This window comes from Aedes albopictus, chromosome 3, assembly GCF_035046485.1.
Source record: "Aedes albopictus strain Foshan chromosome 3, AalbF5, whole genome shotgun sequence".
Taxonomy (NCBI): domain Eukaryota; kingdom Metazoa; phylum Arthropoda; class Insecta; order Diptera; family Culicidae; genus Aedes; species Aedes albopictus.
Genome location: NC_085138.1, coordinates 124253670 through 124272942, shown reverse-complemented (window position 1 = coordinate 124272942; position 19273 = coordinate 124253670). Strand labels below are relative to the sequence as shown.

The 19273-nt window shown below is 41.4% G+C and overlaps 2 protein-coding genes across 4 annotated transcripts in view; one reads left to right on the top strand and one right to left on the bottom strand.

The window, feature by feature from the left end:
• The window catches only part of LOC109413914 (uncharacterized), a 64956-nt gene that overhangs the window by 24445 nt on the left and 21238 nt on the right, over positions 1–19273 (bottom strand). The gene's annotated exons all lie outside the window — the stretch shown is intronic.
• Positions 1925–3726, top strand: LOC134291476 (craniofacial development protein 2-like). Of its 3 annotated transcripts, XM_062859242.1 has the most exons (3): positions 1925–2138; positions 2214–2284; positions 2354–3726. In XM_062859242.1, the coding sequence occupies exon 3, from the start codon at positions 3042–3044 to the stop codon at positions 3537–3539; it is 498 nt and encodes a 165-aa protein (XP_062715226.1). In that variant the 5' UTR covers positions 1925–2138; positions 2214–2284; positions 2354–3041; the 3' UTR covers positions 3540–3726. The 3 variants fall into 3 exon arrangements, with proteins under 3 accessions (XP_062715226.1, XP_062715224.1, XP_062715225.1); XM_062859240.1 differs by having other exon boundaries at positions 2214–3726; XM_062859241.1 differs by having other exon boundaries at positions 1925–2284.

The following is a 19273-nucleotide window of genomic DNA, read 5'->3' as shown; positions in this document are numbered from 1 at the left end:
CTCGACCGTCGTCCGTCTCACCGCTCGCCGCATCTCATCGTTACCATCGTTGTTGTTGTTATGGTTGCATCCGCTCGACCCGACTCAGCTCGGCGGCAGCATCCCCGCGCTGGCTGGCCGCATCGTCGTCGTCGGGTGCGTGTTGACGATGCGGCTACGCTGGCTGGGGAGAGCGAAAGATGGATGCAAACCGCGAGCAAGCGCCAAGCGGAACCGCGAGGTGGGCAAACCGCCCAATAAAGGTCCACGAGATGCGAGATGGGAGAGGTAAGCTTGTTGTAAATGGACCCAGTAAAAACAAAATCGCGGTCGATCCCGGGCGCGCGCGCTCGTGGTCTTTGTTGGGAAATTTCATTTAGGTAGGTCTAGGTATTGGTACCTGGCTTGCCGGCGCGCTATGGTGAATTATTTTGCAGCTGTTGACGAATCGCGACGCGATTAGCGGTTGACCGAGAAAGGCTGGCGATTTATGCTGCGGCATGGGGTTGAAAGTGTGCTGGTGAAAATTAATTGATTCGGTTTGTTTATGACTGAATGCCGAAAGAATGATGTCGCCGCCGCCACCGGCGATGGTCGAGTTTGGGATCGCACGAATGGAATTTACCCAATGTTTCCAAAAAGCAAAACTGGTCTCATAAAATCGTTGGAAACCAAGCCGGTCACCTAGGAATAAGGCCTGTCTGGTCATCAACGATAATAGTGATTTAATCATATGGCTGGCTGGTGTGGAATGATCATCTCAGATTCTTCGTAAGGCGCCAAGCCGACAACTGTCGGATCCAAATTGCAACTCATTCACTTATTAGGCTCAATTATCAAATTTTTATTTCGTTCGGATTCAACCTGTTCGAGTGAGACGCTAATGAGATTGTAGAGACATAGCTAATAGGCAATCTCCAATTAGCACTACTAACAATGCATCACCACGATGGACAGTTGGGAAAACGATTCGGTAGATTGTTTTGGATTATTTAAAGAAAAGGCATAGCAGCTTACACTCATTCTTTGAAACCCAGGAAAAAAACGCCGAGGATACATTCAGAGCATTTACAAATGCTTCGAAACAAATCTTATCGTGATTTTTCAATGTAGCCAACAATGACTATACATTTACATAGACCCTTTATAGATCCTAAATAACCAAATAGAGCAGAGATAGAGTGAAGGTAAAAACGGAATATCCCCTCTAAGCCAGCTTGAGGATTAACTTCGAACCTGGTTGGCTTTGGATGTCACGTTAGGGATCCTTTCCACAGCTTTCGTGTGTTTGCTCAAAGCGATGCGGAAAAAGGCGAGTGGTGCGGAGCCGCCAACACGGGTCTAATTGATTTCCCATGAATTATTAAAAAGGGGTTTGCCATTTAGTATGCTAAATTGATTAGCTTGGAGTTGAGCAGTATCTAAAGGATGCCCGTTGCCTGGAGGCGAATAGAACCATCAATCTGTGTTGATTTTAATTTCGTACGAGTTACAGTCTATTTTCACTAATCGTTCATACTGTTATCTGACCAACAAGATCCAAAGGAGTCTGAAGAAGGATTATCCGAACGTGATCATCAGTTCCAAGAACGAGAAGATCATAAAAAACATGCTGCCTCAGGTGAAGGATCCAGTAGAAAAACTCAACCGTTCGAATGTTATATACAGGATCCCATGCGAAGACTGTTCGGCTTGCTACGTAGGCATGACGTCGAACCAACTGCGAACACGGCTAGCCAGTCACCGCTCCTGTTCCAACAGACTACGAAGCTTGTGGGAACGGGGAAAGACAGCGGAGGATGAAGAAATAGCCACACTCAGGGAACGAACGGCGCTGCTGGACCATTCCATCAGCCACCATCATACTTTTAATTTCGACAACACACAACTGTTAGACTCTAGTCGTAAGAAACAGAATCTACCTACACTCGAAACATGTCAACACAGTCAATAAGCGTACAGACACTGACAACCTCAGCAGTACGTACGCCGGCATCCTACACACATTACGAAACAATAGTAGAGCCGAGCAGCAAACACACGCTTCTACAGAACAAGTGTGAAAGTGGCGCGAAGCAGACTGCACCTCTTTTCTGCGAGCCGGATCGATTTCTGAAAAATCAGCCCATCCAGCCCACGGCCAGAACAAAGTGGGTGAAGTGAGTATCGGAATCGGTAAAAATACCTCCTGCGAAGCGAGTGCTCCTGTTAATGCCAGTTTTCTTGTTCTGTAGTTGTCGGAGCATAAACCGTTGACAAAGGTGCCTATGCTGCAGGCCCTTAACGATAAAACGGAACATTGTTAGTAAGTACACATCAACACTACACAGACACAGCATAATACATAACACATAATTTGTTTGTTGTCCATCAGATCCCAAGAAGAAGGCACAATAAATGTGTCCGAAACGTCGGATGAAAGCATAAGAATCCGTTTTTAATTAAAAGAGACTGGAAGCCATTACCCCGAATCAACTATCACAGTCGTATCTCTAAGAACATACTGTTATCTGACAATAAACACTATGTTTCATGTCTATTATTGTATCCTCAGTAGCATGACATGCATCTTGTTGCGTGACCAACTACTTAGTATCTACAATCTATGGAAATAACATGTACAACATGAGCGACAACGCTCATAACGGATTTTAGTTTAGTATTACCACTCCACATTCGGTGATAATTTATCAAATTTGACACCTTCACACTGGTTTGGATCGTCAAACCTAGTTGCATTAGATCGGTCATTCACCACATATGTTAGTGTTATCAATAAGATCTATTTTTAAGATTTCTTTTTGATGCATATATAGGAACCATGCACTGACATTCATTATTTGGCGCAGCTAGGGGGTTTCATGAATAAATGGCTTCATGTAGATCCTATTTGACACCCACAACCAATTAGATAGCTAACCGATGCTGCCGAATTGCAAGACAAAGAGAACTTTTACAGCCAATTGAATGTTGTCGTGGACAAGATTCCGAAAGGTAATATCAATATCCTCACGGGCGACTTCAATGCGAAGGTTGGTTCCGATAACTCGATCTAGTACATCATGGGACACCATGATCTCGGAGAAATGAGCGAAAACGGAGGGCTGTTTACAGAGTTTTGTGGCAACAATGATATGGTAATTGGGGGATCGCTCTTTCCTCATCGATCAGTGCACAAAGTGACATCGTTTTCCCGTGATGGCGGCACGGAAAATCAAATCGACCACATCTGCATCAGCTGGAAATGGAGACGGAGCCTTCTTGATGTGCGGAACAAACGAAGCGCCGACATTGCGTCCGACCATCATCTCCTAATCGGCGAGATCCGACTGCGCATTGCCAGGATCCAACGACAGGAGGAGAAAATCGGGCGCCGGTTCCACACACGCCGACTGGAAGACGTTGCGGTGAAAAGGTCCTTCGTCGAGGAGCTAGAGAACCGTGCTACGAATATTCCAGAAGGTGGAAGCATAGAAGATCAATGGAGCACCATCAAGAACGCCTTCATCGCCACCGGCGAGAAAAATTTGGGTGTGCTACGCACCCGAAGAAAGCAGTGAATCACAGATAATTCCTGGATGAAGAAAGAGGAGCGAAGAACGCCAAAACCGCGATAGAGCGAGTGAATACACGAGGTGCCAAAACCGTATCCCGTCAGCGCTATTCACGAGAAGTAAGTGAAACACTCATGTAGACAGGATAAAAGATCATGGGCGGACTCCCTAGCCACAAGGCGAGAAAGCCGCAAAAACCGGCGACATCCGTTTCCTCTACGATGTTTCATGTCGTCTTAGTGTGACTAAGATGTTGACTACGATGCCCGTGAAAGACACGTCTGGATCAGTGAATCAAAATTCAACCGTCGCGCAACAATAACGACAATGTCGCAACCTGAATTTGTTGCGACATTCTACCCAATGCGACATAGGTTTGTCCCAACTTGAACAGAAAAGAACAAAGATCGTGCACCACGAGTTTAAAGATTTTTAAAGCTTGCATTGTGATTTTCGAGCGGTAACTTCGAGTCGGTAAACACTGCAATGCTGCTGAAGATGTATCATCAAAAAGTTTCGATTTTGGGTTGATAATAATTGATTATTCACGAGTTGAAAAGTACGCAACAAATTCAGCTTCCGTTTTGTCTGCAACAAAAATTTTCGAGATCATGTCATTATCTGTTACCAGTTGGGATAAAGAGTAATTGTCGCGTCTTCTTTGTTGCTTGTTTTGTGCCTCTTTTGTCTGACAATTCTCTTCACTGGTCTGGATAGTTATTGATCTACCCGGCTAATCAGCTGCAACGCTGATTCGAGTACTTTGATTTTTTTTTTGTATTTCACGCCATCAACACCTGTGCATGATCTGCCAAGGGTAAACGCAATACTCGTGCCAACACCAAAGCTCCATCAGTGCAGGAGATAGAAACAGCTATCCGTAGCATGAAATCGAACAGAGGGTCGATTGCATATCAGCTGAGATGTTAAAAGCTGACCCCGTAGTATACATCTGCACAATCTGCATATGGTAAACCGCGACATTTCTTGGAAAAGAGGATCGCCTGACTGTATGCGTAAATTTGTAGGATATCGTGTTACTATTGTCTTCAAAGTGCTCTGCAGAGTGATCTATTACCAGATACAGGAGAAGATTGACGCAACTCTCCGATGGCAGCAAGCAGAATTTCGTGCCGGACGATCCTGTGTGAACCATTTTGTCACGCTCCGTATCATCTTGGAGCAAATCAATGAATTCCAAGAGTCTCACTAGTTGGTGTTCATTGATTACGAAAACGCTCTCAATCACGAATATATGTAGGAAGCCCTCAGGCGTAAGGGTGTCCCTGAGAGCATCATAGGCCTCATTGAAGCACAGTACGCGGCATTTTCGTGTAGAGTACTGCACAGTACACAACGATGTCTTGTCCTATCCCATCCGGGTCATTGCTGGAGTGAGGCAAGGATGTATCCTATCACCGCTACTGTTCCTCATCGTAATCGATGAGATCCTTGTAGGTTCGATTGATCGTGGGCTGCTGTGGCAGCCCATTACTATGGAGCACCTAAATAACATTGAATTGGCTGATGATGTTGCTCTCCTAGCTCAACGGTGCTCTGATATGTAGAGCAAGCTCTACGATCTTGTCAATCGCTTCTCTGTGGCAGGTCTTACCATCAACGTGAACAAGACCAAATCGTTAGATGTAAACACGGTCAACTCTTCCAGCTTTACGGTAGCTGGGTAAGCAGTGGAGAATGATGAAAGCTTCCATTATTTTGGTAGCCAAATGGCGGCCGATGGTGGCATCAAGATCGTCGTAGGTGCTCGGATCCAGAAGGCGAAGCCTGCCGTTGCGAGTTCAGGAAATATATGAAAAAACAATCAGATTAGTCGACGCAACAAAATCCGAATTTTACACTCGAACGTAAAATCTGCGCTGTTGTACGCCATTGATACCTGGTGTGTATCAATGGAGAACACTCAACGGCTGCAGGTCTTCATCAATAGATGTCTACGGTATATAATTCGTGCATGGTGGCCTGGCTTTTGGATCTTCAACGTGAAGTTCCATCGTCGATGTCATCAAAGCCCGATAGCGACAGAAATTCGGGAGCGAAAGTGGAGGTGGGTCAGTCACCCTCTACGCAAGGGCGGAAATAAAATCTACAAGCAAGCGTTAGATTGGAACCCATCATCGCAGCAGAGGCAGACTCAGAGGCGCATGCCGGCGAAGCTTCAACAACGAAAGCAAGTCGACAAAAATTTGACCTGGCCACAGGTCAAGGCTACACACTAAAAAAATCTCTATTTTAATGCTGACGCAATCGCATAAATGGACACAATTTATTGTGACTTAATTTAGAAATTGATCCATTTTTAATTCTACTATAATTTAGTAATGGAAACCAGCGCCTTTTTACTGAAAAGCTTTCAATTTTCAGTCACATGCCATGGCTTTAAATTTAAAATGACACAAAATTACACGGGCGAACCAAACGACTAAATCTGCATTGCCCGATATTTCGGCCTGATTTATTTGGCCTTTCGCAAGGGTAAAGCTGTAAAGCCGACTGAGAAATCCAATATCTCCATAACAAAACGAAACCTTTTTTTTTAATGTTTTATATCGAAAACAGATTCTATGAGCAAGATTCAATGAAACACAGTACATTATTTTGCCTACATATAACCATACTTGAGTTATAGCGAATTTCGAAAATCAAAAACGTATGGCACCTCAATCTACAATAAAGGGAGCATACCAGAATATGCTAATTGCACAAAAATTACCCTTTTGAATTCGGCAAACAAGATACTGTCGCGCGTCCTGTTCTAGAAACTAAGATTTATTGAGGAGCCCTTCGTTGACGAATACCAGACTGGTTTTCGTGAGGGCTGATTTACGACGGATCAAGTGTTTAACCCAGATAAATTTCGGGAATATGATTTGCAGATTCACCATCTGTTCACTAATTTTAAAGCAGTGCATGATTCAGTGAAATGAAATCAGCTCTGGCAAATAATACACCAGAACGTGGTTTTTCGGCGGAACTAGTTAGTCTGATACACGCAACTCTGGATAGATCAAAATTAAGAGTTCAGATCGGTGTCAAAGTGTCTACTTCGTGTGTGACCTTGGATGGATTGAAGTGGCGTGATGCAGTTTTAAATTAACTGTTCAACATTGCTCTCGAAGGAGTGATTGGAAGATCTGGAATACAAAGAAATGACACTGTCATCACAAGATCGCATATGATCCTCGTGCAGCGTACTGTAATCTCCTCTGAAGATGGAGACCAGGCTTGCCAGAAACTCACTCGCGAGAAAATGAGGAAGCGATTTTGGCGATTTTTTGAGGAGTGAAAATAAAACTCAGAAATCACAACGCAAATCCTCAACAGCACCGAGCGCGAGCTTGCCGCGCAGCGAGGAGTTCGTCCAACACTCATAATTGCTTGTTGTGTTTCTCACGTCCACTCACACTCAAAAAGCTCTCGCGAGTTCCACTCCCATACAAAGAAAAACTCTCGAGGCGAAAATTGGGGACTACGAAGGTGATGATTTTGTTTGCAGTTTTCTGTGAGAAAGTGAAGGAGGGAAGATTTTTTGCTTTTTTTCACTTATACTCCCATAAGAAACCCCGTAGGAAGAAAGAGTGTTTCCCGGCTCATCAACCTTCGTAGTCCCCAATCGCACTCAAAAACCAGAAATAATCATCGGCTCTTTTTTCGTTCCCCTCTTCCTCACTCAGTTTTTATTGCCTCTCTGTTTGGGGTTCGTTCGCTCCCTCGCGACGAGGCAAAAGCAAAACACCGCTCTAGAGCATGTTGCAAAACTCTTTTGATTTCGAGGAGGATCATCAAGCCTGATGGAGACAACGAGGATGAGATTGACGATAAACTCAATAACAACGTAGCATGTATATGATACCCAGTAATGAAAGGAACTGGCCTAGTGGTGCTCGTGATGAGTACTAGAATTGGAGTAATGAGCTGAATTTTTGTATGGTGAGAAGGTCAATTCTCCGTTTCTGCAATAAAATGGTACAAAAAGCTTAAGTATTATCATTTCTTGCCTAATTTGATGCTGTTTGAGCAAAACTTTGGGTAGCTGTGTTGTTTATGTTGCAAGACATGGAGTAAACAACAACACAGACCCAAAGTTTTGCTCAAACAGCATCAAATTAGGCAAGAAATGATAATACTTAAGCTTTTTGTACCATTTTATTGCAGAAACGGAGAATTGACCTTCTCATCATACAAAAATTCAGCTCATTACTTCAATTCTATTACTTCACCGATTATGTCCTATTGAAATTTCGCAAAAACAGCCAACATACGATTGCAGCATATGCTGTTGAATAGGGTTTTTTTATGTTTCACACGCGATCCACTTATCCTACTCTACATCATATATGACTTCGTGTTGGCTGGAAAAATTCCTTTTGGAAAACTGGGGAACATTTTCCACCACGGAAAAAAATCAGGAGATACATTGAGCCTTCCTCTAACTATGTATGGAAACCGATTTGGGAAAATATGGAAATGCACCCAGTTGCGCAAGGCAGGAACTTTTCCTGAATTCGTCAAGAGAATCTTCCAAGGATTGTACTAACGATTCTTCCAGCAATTTTGCCAAGGAGTCTTCCATAAATTTCACCAGAAATTCATTCGAAGATTCCTCTAGGATTATTGCAGAGCCTTATCTAAAATTTCTGCATAAACCTCTCCAAAAAAAATCTACAAATATCTACATAAACTTATCTCTATAAATTATTACAAAAGAACTCTGTTGAATTTTTTTCCAGGAATTCATACAAAGGTTATTCAATATTCCTCAAAAAAAATATAAACCCCTCCAATATTTTTAAAAGACACTACACCGTCTTCAACTAGAGGTTGTACAGACTAAACAAGCACTAACATATGACAAAGGACAACACACATAACACCCAGTGGCCCAGTGGAGAATTTTCTGTTTGAAGAAAAGTTTTCCCCGACAGGAGCGGGAATCGAACCCACACTCCGAGGCTTACGAAACGCCTAGATGACTGACACCTCTAGCCGCACAGCCACGAAGCAATATTTTTCCAGGATTTTATCAAGAGTTCTTTAAGGAATTTCTCTAGATATGTTTGCAAATACTTAATTTAACGAGGATCATTGCCTGAGAAATTCCTCCAATAGTTTAACCAGATTTCCTGTATTTATACATGGGTTCTTCCAAAAACTCTTTTGAAGATTTCTTCACCAAACGCTCGATGGGTTGCCTCAAAGATTTATAAAGAAGTTGTATCAAAAGCCCTGAAGGAACTCTTCACAAGGAATAATTTTAAGGAATTCTGAATGGATTATTTAAGAAATGCTCCCAAGAATCTCTCTAACGATCCTATCAAGAATTCCTCCAACAGAATCTCCAGGATTTCTGGCCAAAATCTCTGACATATTCCTCATTAATCTCTGCAAACACACTTAAAATAAAGTGCCGTATTCAGCTGTTCTATTTTCGATAAAAGTTCAGATTACCGAATATCCAGTTACATATTACCGTAGACCGTCTAACAATTACCGAAAGATCGGTAAACTCTACTGAATCATCGGTAATGTTTACCGAACATCCGGTAAAAAAATAGCCGAACGGTAAAACTGTGCTGAACTTCGGTAATCCGAACTTTTGCATTGCTCCAAAAATTCTTTTGAGAACTCTTCCAAGAATCCTAAGAGGAATTCTCGGGGCCATTATCGACGGGATTACTGAAGGAATCGTACGATAAGTTTTTTGAATAATCTAAGGAGAAGTTGCTGGAGAAATCCCCGAGCAAATGTCCGAAAGAATGTACTGAAGGACGTGCTGGAAGATTCCATTAAAAATTTATCCAGGAATTCTCTCGAAGATTCTTTCAAGAAACAAGCATTTCCTCAAGGATTTTTTTAACGATTTCTTATAAATTTGTCAAGGGTTCCTCAAAAAATTTCTTAACGGATTTTTTTTTCAGGAATTTTTCAAGCATATTTCCTGGATTGACGTCAGTCACTCACGTTAGCAGGCGGCCGACGGCAGCGGATCATGTGGACGAGGGAGATGAATATGTACGTGATTCGCTGCTATTCTGTCCGCACGAGGATGGAGACGGACATGTCCGGCAGATCAGGGATTCTGGAAATGTTCAACGAGAGATTCACAGCTGCAGAAGTGGAGTGCATCAAGCTGGAAGCGCAGAGGAAATTGGGAGAGGAGAGGACAAGATCGAGCGATACGTCGAGAAGGAGTTCTGATGGGCTGGATGCATCGAACGCGAGTGAGAGTCGTGATTCGACTGCACCCACTGCTCCAGGATCAACAGCGGATATACAACGACAGCAACTACGAGACGAATTAGCGCTCCACATGGCCACAGCAGTCACGCAGTTCCGTGGGACAGACCCCATGTCCCGGCACCGAATACCAAAGCTGCGGAATTTCTATCGGTTAACAAGTGCAGTAAGCATCCTAAAACAGGATATTTTGCCACAGTACTTGGAGGCCGTACAGAACCTCGAGGATCTGCAGTTCACGGTGTATTCAGCTGCGGTGGCTGTTGTCAAAACGCTGGGATTACGAACGCGCCCGCAAGGAGACGGTGAAGGTCGCACACGCCCCAGCACACAAAAAACCGCGTGGATGCGACGTTTGGAGAACCGGATTGCTACATTGCGGACCAAGATTGGTCGATTAACACAGTACAAGCAGGGGAATCGATCAACGAGGCTAGTTCGTTATGTTGCTGAAATTGTGAAGCCCGCAGAACTCCGAGATCTCACAGAAGTCAACATTACGGAGATCCTCGACACCCATGTACAGCGGTTGAGCGCTCTTGCGAAACGATTCCGGCGTTATGGAGAATGTTCGAAGCGGAAAGAATAAAACCGGATGTTCAACATTAACGAAAGGAAGTTCTCCTTTTCTATTACGATTGGTGTTTTTCGGTGTCGATTGAAAACTCCTTCTTTATTCTTCTTTACGTTTCAACCTACTTTATTAACTTTCGGTCATCTTCAGAACTGTCAAATAACATAATACAAAAAAAAATCACAATTACAATCATTACAAACATTCAAATTCACATTACAAAACACGTTCGAACGCCGGACGTTCGTTTGTTATCGTTATGTCCTCGTCTCTCTTGCTGTCGTCGTGTTCGTCGTTGTTCGTCTTTAAGCTTGTTAATCAAATTGTTGTAAGTGTTAGTAAATCCGTCTACGTCACGCTGTAAGTTAACCGTCGTTTCGTTGTTGATTTTTATGTGGACCACTTCAGCAGCCAATTTGCTTGCATCATTATTGATTCTCTCTAGGATCCGAGTTCGAGAGAAGTCAAAGTGGTGCCCGTTGTCTACCGCGTGTTGCGTGAGTCCCGTAGCTGAAGCGTTGGTGCGTATAGAGTTTCTGGAATCGTAAGCAGGGATGAGAAATGTACTGAAAAAAACGGTTACCGGCTGTACATTTGACATTTTTCCACACGAACATCACAGGCCCAGCCAAACTCAAACTGTTCGAAAAATAAATGTCATAACATTTTTTTTCCTGCAGCCTGCTTCCTCGAAACGGTTTCCAAGTGCGAGAGCGCCAGTACTCGAGCACAACGACGACAGAAATTTCTGTCTTTCCCATTTTCGCATTTTTCTGCGTTTCAAACCGCTTCTAGACAAACTTCTTTACATGCATCACAAGACTAGGAGTGTGCTCTAGCTATTTGTGCAAATCGAATTAAGTTATTTATTAAAACAAGGGAGTTATTAGCAGTTGAAAATATTTGACATTTTTCGCAATCACCCGCCTCAGCATGACTGCTCATAAAAATTTTCGTGGGGAAGCGAAAACCGTCAAGCGTCTGCTCGACTGCCGTCGGCGCGGCGTCTGATGGTATTGGTGCTGCCGTGTATTTGTTTTTATTTTACTGCCAGTATCGATGAACGGTAAACAGAAAAAAGTCTCATTCCCATGCCTGATCGTAAGTGTTTTGTAATGTGAATTTGAATGTTTGTAATGATTGTAATTGTGATTTTTTTTTGTATTATGTTATTTGACAGTTCTGAAGATGACCGAAAGTTAATAAAGTAGGTTGAAACGTAAAGAAGAATAAAGAAGGAGTTTTCAATCGTCACCGAAAAACACCAATCGTAATAGAAAAGGATAACGTAAACGGTGATCAAAACAACCATAAGATAAGAAAGGAAGTTCTACAACTGCATCCGAAACGACAAGCCTGATTATGAACAGGGCCTTCCGGAGATTGGCGACGTCACACAGTTCTGGGCCAATCTATGGGAGAACCCTGCCCGAGCAAAGGCGGATAACAAAGTGATATCACTTTGATAACAAACTATGATATCGGTGTTATCATTTTGTTATTTTTGTTATCATCTTTCCAATTGATGATAACCAGATGATAAAAAATTTAGTTATCGATAATTTTGGTCTTTCGCGATAACATAAAAATACTGAAAGATAACAAAATATGTTATCTGTTTCCAAACGCATATTTCAAAGCTTTCCCAAAATTGAGAGTCTGATGAACCTCAAATCTAAAAATAGATTCTGCTTTCCATCTTCAATGCGACTGTAGTACGAAAGTGTAGCCTCCAATTCATCTTGCTCTCACTGAGTCCCGTTGGTATAGGGGCTATCGGTTGCGACCGACAGTCGCTCGATCAGGGTTCGAGACCCGCCTGGGCGCGCAATAGTTGTAAACATTGGTTGTAAATTATTAGAAACTTTTTTCAATTGCTGACGATGTCGGTAAAGTAGATTTTTTGCTATTTTGGTCGATAAAATAGCTCTGAATGATAACTTATTGATAACAAAACCAGTTATCAATCAGCTGTATTTTTACATGTTGATAACTAAATGTAATGTTGAACAAAATATTGTATAACACAATTAGTTATCAATTTGAACTCAATGATAACTTAACTTCTTATCATTTTGGTATTCGAGAAGTAAATTTGAGTTATCATTTTTGTTATGTTGGCTCTTAATTCAACCTAAATGATAACAAACTCAATTATCAAACGAATGATAACCAAATAACAAAACTTGTTATCATTTTGTTTTCCGCCTTTGCTCGGGTGTCCAGCACAGCGACGATGGGATATGGTTAGCAGAAAAAGAGTGACAATGTAATAAAGTTGGAGACATGACCGCGGTCGTAGTAACCGCCCAGGATATACGTGAGGCTACCAGGTATACAAGAAATTGGGCTGCAATTCATCCATACATTGTTTTTCTATAGCATGTTTCTGAACTGAGATAATTGCAAATGAATGTAAATCTTTGCAAATGAATGGTCGCAACCTTGTTGCACTGTATGTGAAGCTGACCACGGTTACAGCGCCCTGCATCTGGCGCAGGAGGATTACCAGCTGAACTGCGTGTCGTTGCAGGCTGTTCATTGTGCTTTACGACAAAAGGATGAAGCGGGTAACCCTCATCGACATCGCTGTACCGTAATGTCCAATCAACATTCTCCGGCAAGATAACCAAGTACCACGACCTAGCGGAGGAGTTGAAGCAGATGTGGCACTTGGAGGACGTCCGTATAGTTCCGGTTGTCCTCTCGGCAACCGTAGTTGTCCCTAAATCTCTCCTAAGGTCCCTAGACGAGCTGGAACTGAAGAAGGACCTGAACAGCATCCTGAAAGCGGTGATTCTTGGAACCTGTAGTACAGTGAGGCGGTTCCTGAATCACCACAACTGAAATCCGAAGCAGACCCATTAGGATAAGCATAACACCTACTAATGAGATCCTCAGAGCCTAATCCCCTTTGGCAATCCGATTGCCCGGGGTAGGTGAAATTTTCCAGCAATTTTTGCTGAGAAGTGCCAAAACTCTATAATAATAATAATAATAATATTAATAATTACGATGTTTCTCTCATTCTAAATTGTTTAAAATTATTAATTCTCCATGTACTTGGTTAGACCACCAAGAGCTCGTCAACAAAGATGTAATCAAAGCGCATTCTAGGCCAAGGTTATCGATGCAATACGGCAAGAATAGCTTCCATCATCTTGGACACGTTCCTAAGTTTCCATTTGTCGTTGATGCCCGATTGTCATGCATCTTCCTCACCTCACCCCACATACAACATAGAACTCAAAGGTATGATTGGTTGAAACAAGTTAAAACTAAATTTTACCGGGCACAAGATGACCGAGAGAAAACCGGTTCCTAATTGGATATGGTACTGCACCAAACAAAGCTCTGTGACCGAACAACAGTCTTCACCAAGAGAGGATGTGACTCTTTCACGCATCCCCACAGTCAGTGTGACTGGTTCACATCGCAACATATCATCTTCTACAGCCCAGCATCATGCTCTTTGGACCAGTCGCCGCAGATAATGGGGCTCAAATTGGACCCATAATGACGGTTGGGTTGCGGTCTCGGTCTTGGTCTCGTCAGTCAGTCAGTCGGATGAGCAGACTGTTTTGTTTTATTGAATTTTATCACTTCTTGACCGGAGCTATTTTTAGACCCGGTATCCAATTGTGTCAATTGCTCGGCATGATTTTGATGGGGTTGAACGAATCAGGGTCCGGTGTGGTTCGGAGGTTATTTTTATGCTTCTTCTGTTTCGTCGAGAAAGCAACCGTAAACTGTGTAGGGGGTACATTATGGAATTTGTTGTTCAAATTTGCCTACCGGTTCGGAGAGTGGACTTCGAAAAGGCGGCTCAAGTTGAGCCCGGTCGGGAAAGTCAAGTATGCCTGCAGCACTTTGTGGCTCGCCGTCTTTCTGAAGGTGCTTAACCTTCCCCGAAGCAAAAACTTCAAAGGTGTAGGGTAGGCTAGGTACGCTGCCTTTTTTTTCGAAAAGTGAGAAAAAGTACTCACTGATTGCTCCTAGCTTCTGGGTGGTGCGGCTTTACGGCTGTTGTTGTTGTTTCCGCAGCCGTTGTTGCTGCTTTTTCTGCAGTAATTATGATTGTTTTCGAAACAAACGCCGCGGTGCTACCATAAGTACTCACGCAGCAGAAGCGCACTGAACCCGAACTCCGCGGGGCAGCTATCGGCGGCTAATGAGAAGTTCGCGCTTTTTGCTGCTCGCTCATGCTATGCACTCTTTAGTCGGTAATTTGATAAAAAGCGAAAGCGAGGAAAACTTTCGTGATAATGATCGCTCAAGAGATGTTATGCATGCAGCGAAGGTTGGATTTGTGATACCCTCACGAATCAAGATGTCATCCACAAGAGTGGAGTAATAATGCAAAGTAACGTTATCACTGATCGATTAGTATGAATCATTGTTCGATAGAAGAATGTGTAAACAAGATTGGATTAACAGGTGTCCCATAGATTAGCTCCCAAATCACACTATTCCATGATCTATTGATATAGCATGCCAAATATTGGATGATGATTGTGTGAGCACATAGAGTGATCCTATAGTAGAGGGCTCATGTACAAATAAAAGCTTCCAAAGCAGCACACGCCTCGATTTGATCAACAACGGGTAGGTGGAGTTGGAATTTCGAGTTCTGAGTGTTTTAATATTTGACTTCTTCGGAGGTTGCGTATGTATTTGTTTGTCGATCTCTCTATCTTAAGCTTGATGAATTGAGTATGTTCACAAAGCGTGTTAAACAAGCACTTTGATATGTGTGTTTCTGGTTGTTAGGTGACATTTCACGAATAGTATTGAGACGACGAGAACTCAAAGGTTGGGACTGATCCCTTGTAACTGGACGGATTTTAGCAAACAAACTCGCAGACAAACTCGCCAATTTTGTGAATTAAGCTTCAAGCTAAAAATATGATTTATTAATTGCATGGCTACGTTCAAAATTTACTCATAGAAAAACTCATGTTAATTCATCTTTTTCTGAAATGCTATCACACCATGTCATTTTTCAACGTAGGTGCTTTTGACAACGTGCTGCATAAAGGTATCCAAATTTGGGTGCTATATTGGAAGCCGCACGGAGTTGTATATCTCCAATTGGTTTATCGCATCAAATCGAAATCGATCAAGTAAAGTTACCATTCTTGCACTTAGATGATATGTTAAGAGGCAACATTCTTCCATATTGCAAACATATCTTCTGCGAGACTAGTTACAAACAACTAGACATACCTCGCCATGTTGCAATACAAAAGTCACATGGATCAAATCAATTTATTGACACGTGCCAATCGTGAATAAAAAGAAATCATAATTATAGACGCGAGGTCTGCAGAGTCCTTGAACCGCGCCGCCACTAAAATTTGCCACAAGTTGGTTGATTGGATAGTCCAACCAACACTATCCAATCACAACACATCAGAAGAAAGCCACCCCCTCCGCATTCGCACCAATAAAACGTGTTCAATTGCATACATTGGAAACTCCCACTCATAATTAGCCTTATTGGCTGTGGAGCCCTTTGGTAATTACCGGTTGTTGTTGCCGATCAAGCCACCGCATGGTGGTTTCGAAATCACCATCCATCCGTCGATGGCGACGTCGTTGTGGATAGCAGAACGTCACTGCTTGCATCAGCCCACCGACGACCGGCACCTCATCAATAAAGCGGTGCCTAGTGTGGCGGTGGCAGTTCAGCGCCACAATAATTATGCCAATGCAATAATGGCTGGGGGCACCTGTGCAGCCAAGTTCGTCCCTCGCATAGTTTAACGGCAGAATGTAGCTCTAGCTATACTAGTGAAATCGTTTTGGCGTTCAACAAGAGGCCCTTATGGCGACTGGCGATGTGTAGTAGTAAGGTTCAAGTGGCAAGAACATGTGCAAAAACTGCTGATTGACCTCCAGGAATGACACTTGTGCTAGTGAAGGTGTGTCAATTTAGAATGATGGTTTAATATGTTGTAGGTAGGTGAATAATAAATTATAACCTACCCCATGAATGACACCTGATTTGCTGCATTTTAGTGATCAAAGTTTCAAGTACTTGTACACTACATGCGCGTTAGGAAGCGAGCAGCAAAACGCTATTGCTTCTACTTTCACTTTACTTTAGGATTGAAAAAAAAAAATACTATTGATTCTCAAACTCAACACTTAACCTAAATTTTCGAATTTGAACTAAATATCATTTTTCGTCATCTGAAATTGATTTAAACATGTTTTGGAAGGTAATGATTCTTTTTAAATCGCCACTTAACGAATTTCGCTTTCTGATTTTTCTATTTTTTTTATCCCTACATTTTTATATTTTATCTGAAATTCTATTCGGGATATCGATTTCTTAGGACGAAAATATTTTGGGATTCTGTAATAATTGTAAAATATGTTCTGTGTAACTTTGGGGAAAACAATTTTAGAATGTATTCAAATCTATTGAACGCTTTTATTACCATTGAAAAATTGAAGAAAAATTTAAACTTTGATTATTTTTTCGATACAAAAGGAAAAACTTTATTTGAAAAATGACAAAATCAGCAATTTTTCAATGATTTTTAAAAATGTACCGTAAAATGGGATGTTAAGAACTCATGAGGCGTTAAGGGATTCATCTTTACATTCTACTTTGAAAAATGGATTTACAAATTCCAAATTCGCTTCAAATGTGAGTTGAAAATTAAGGCATAGGGTAGAAGCTTCAGTTTTGGCCAGCCCGGAGTTTTGGCCATAGTGCGATATTCAGCCTGTAACGATCTAAATTGGCATAAATTTATTTTTTACTAGTAGATTTTAGTATGATAATATGATTGCAGCTCTTAAAACCATACATTTTGATTAAAAACTGAAAGAAAAAAATAATTTTCCTTAAAAAATCAGCTCCCATATATCTATTTTGGCCAGGGTGCTTCTAATTTGGCCACTCCCATAAAAAATAGGGTGCGGGCGCCGGTTTTGGCCAGTCTAAGGGAAATCATTTTTATAAAAATAACCAATAATCCAATGAAAACTACCAATGCGTTAAATGAAAGGTTTCGATGTATACTTTATTGGAAAAATGCAGAAATCAAGCTAATACTTGATTTTTGTATTAAAAGTGGCACTGGCCAAAATAGAAGCATTGCCGCAGTTTTGGCCATATTCTCAGCTTTGGTTTCTATTTTGGCCAATCACGTGTATTTCTTATGGGAGTGGCCAAAATAGATATATGGGAGCTGATTTTTTAAGGAAAATAATTTTTTTCTTCCAGTTTTTAATCAAAATGTATGGTTTTAACAGCTGCAATCACATTATTATACTAGAATCTACTCGTAAAAAATAAATTTATGCCGATTTATTTCGTAACAGGCTGAATACCGCACTATGGCCAAAACTCCGGGCTGGCCAAAACTGAAGCTTCTACCCTACACGTGATTGGCCAAAATAGAAATCAAAACTGAGAATATGGCCAAAACTGCGGCAAGGCTTCTATTTTGGCCAGTGCCACTTTTAATAAAAAAATCAAGTATTAGCTTGATTTTTGTATTTTTCTAATAAAGTATAGATCGAAAGCTTTCATTTAACACGTTGGTAGTTTTCATTGGATTATTGGTTATTTTTATAAAAATGATTTCCCTTAGACTGGCCAAAACCGGTGCCCGCACCCTACTATAAGAATTACCACTCATGAAAATACTTTTTCAACTGGACACTAGACATAATATACAAAATGGCATTGCTTTTTCTCAATTTCACTACCATTGAAACATTCATTTGTAAGGTCAGAAATATTATTAGGAAAAATATGTGAGTTATCGTAAGGTGTTCTACAACTAATTTCAAACGAAACTAGGGTAAAATATTTGATAATACTAAGGTGGTTTTCGAACACCGACAATTTTTGCGAGAAAAGACTAGTTTCATAAACTGGTGAGGTGTTAAGGGATGCATTTTCTCAAATAACTTTTTTATTTGTATCATGAAGTTTTGAGGCGATTGATTCATTGTATAATAGTAACAATTTTTAATAACGTATTACGGACTCCAATGGAGTAATGCATGTAATGCATGCATTTTTAGTGTATTGTTGTTGAAATGCTAGATTAGCAAAGAAAATAATAAACATTGTTTGAAATCTTCAAGTATTCGTACGCGCAATATCACTCACGAATCACATAACCGCTCGATCGCTTGCGATGCGAATGTGGACGAATGTTTAAATTCCATGTGTGGCTTCCCACCGTTCGCCGGTGTTTGCTGTCGTCGCTGACAAGCAAACACACAAACTAAAGCGACAACCGTTCGCTGCTGACTGTATTAGAATGTGGAAGAAGATGAAAAGTGGAAATCAGAAACCCTGGACTCCATTTTGGGTCATAAACATTCCAACAGTTGCTATGGATGATAAATTCAACTAATACAATATAGATCTTTAGAAACAAGTGTAAGATTGATACATGTAATTAGAAAATTGGTCAATTGTTTATACTCAATGCCGCATGCAATGACTACTGCAGTAGTCTCCTCTTTAGAGAAGTTTGTGTTCTTCAGGTGTTTTGTTATGTTTTAACGAAGGCGTATTCTTCAAAATAAATTTCCCATCTGTTTTCTTTTTAAATATTATCAATGAATGGCGCTAAAACGTGGCCTCCAAAGCTTTTTGAAAATGTGGAATATTCTCACTTGACTGTCACTAACTCTTGCTAAAGCAAGTAGGGTATTGTACCATTTGGGCAGGTGTACCTATTTTGGGCACTTGCCGCTATAACTAAGTCAATTTCAAACTGATTGATTTGAATTTTTGTACAGAGTTAGATACTGTACGTGCCTAACTCTATACAAAATTTCAAACCAATCGTTTGGAAATTGACTTAGTTATAGCGGCAAGTGCTTAAAATAGGTACACCTGCTCAAATAGTACAAGACCCTATTTATGAAG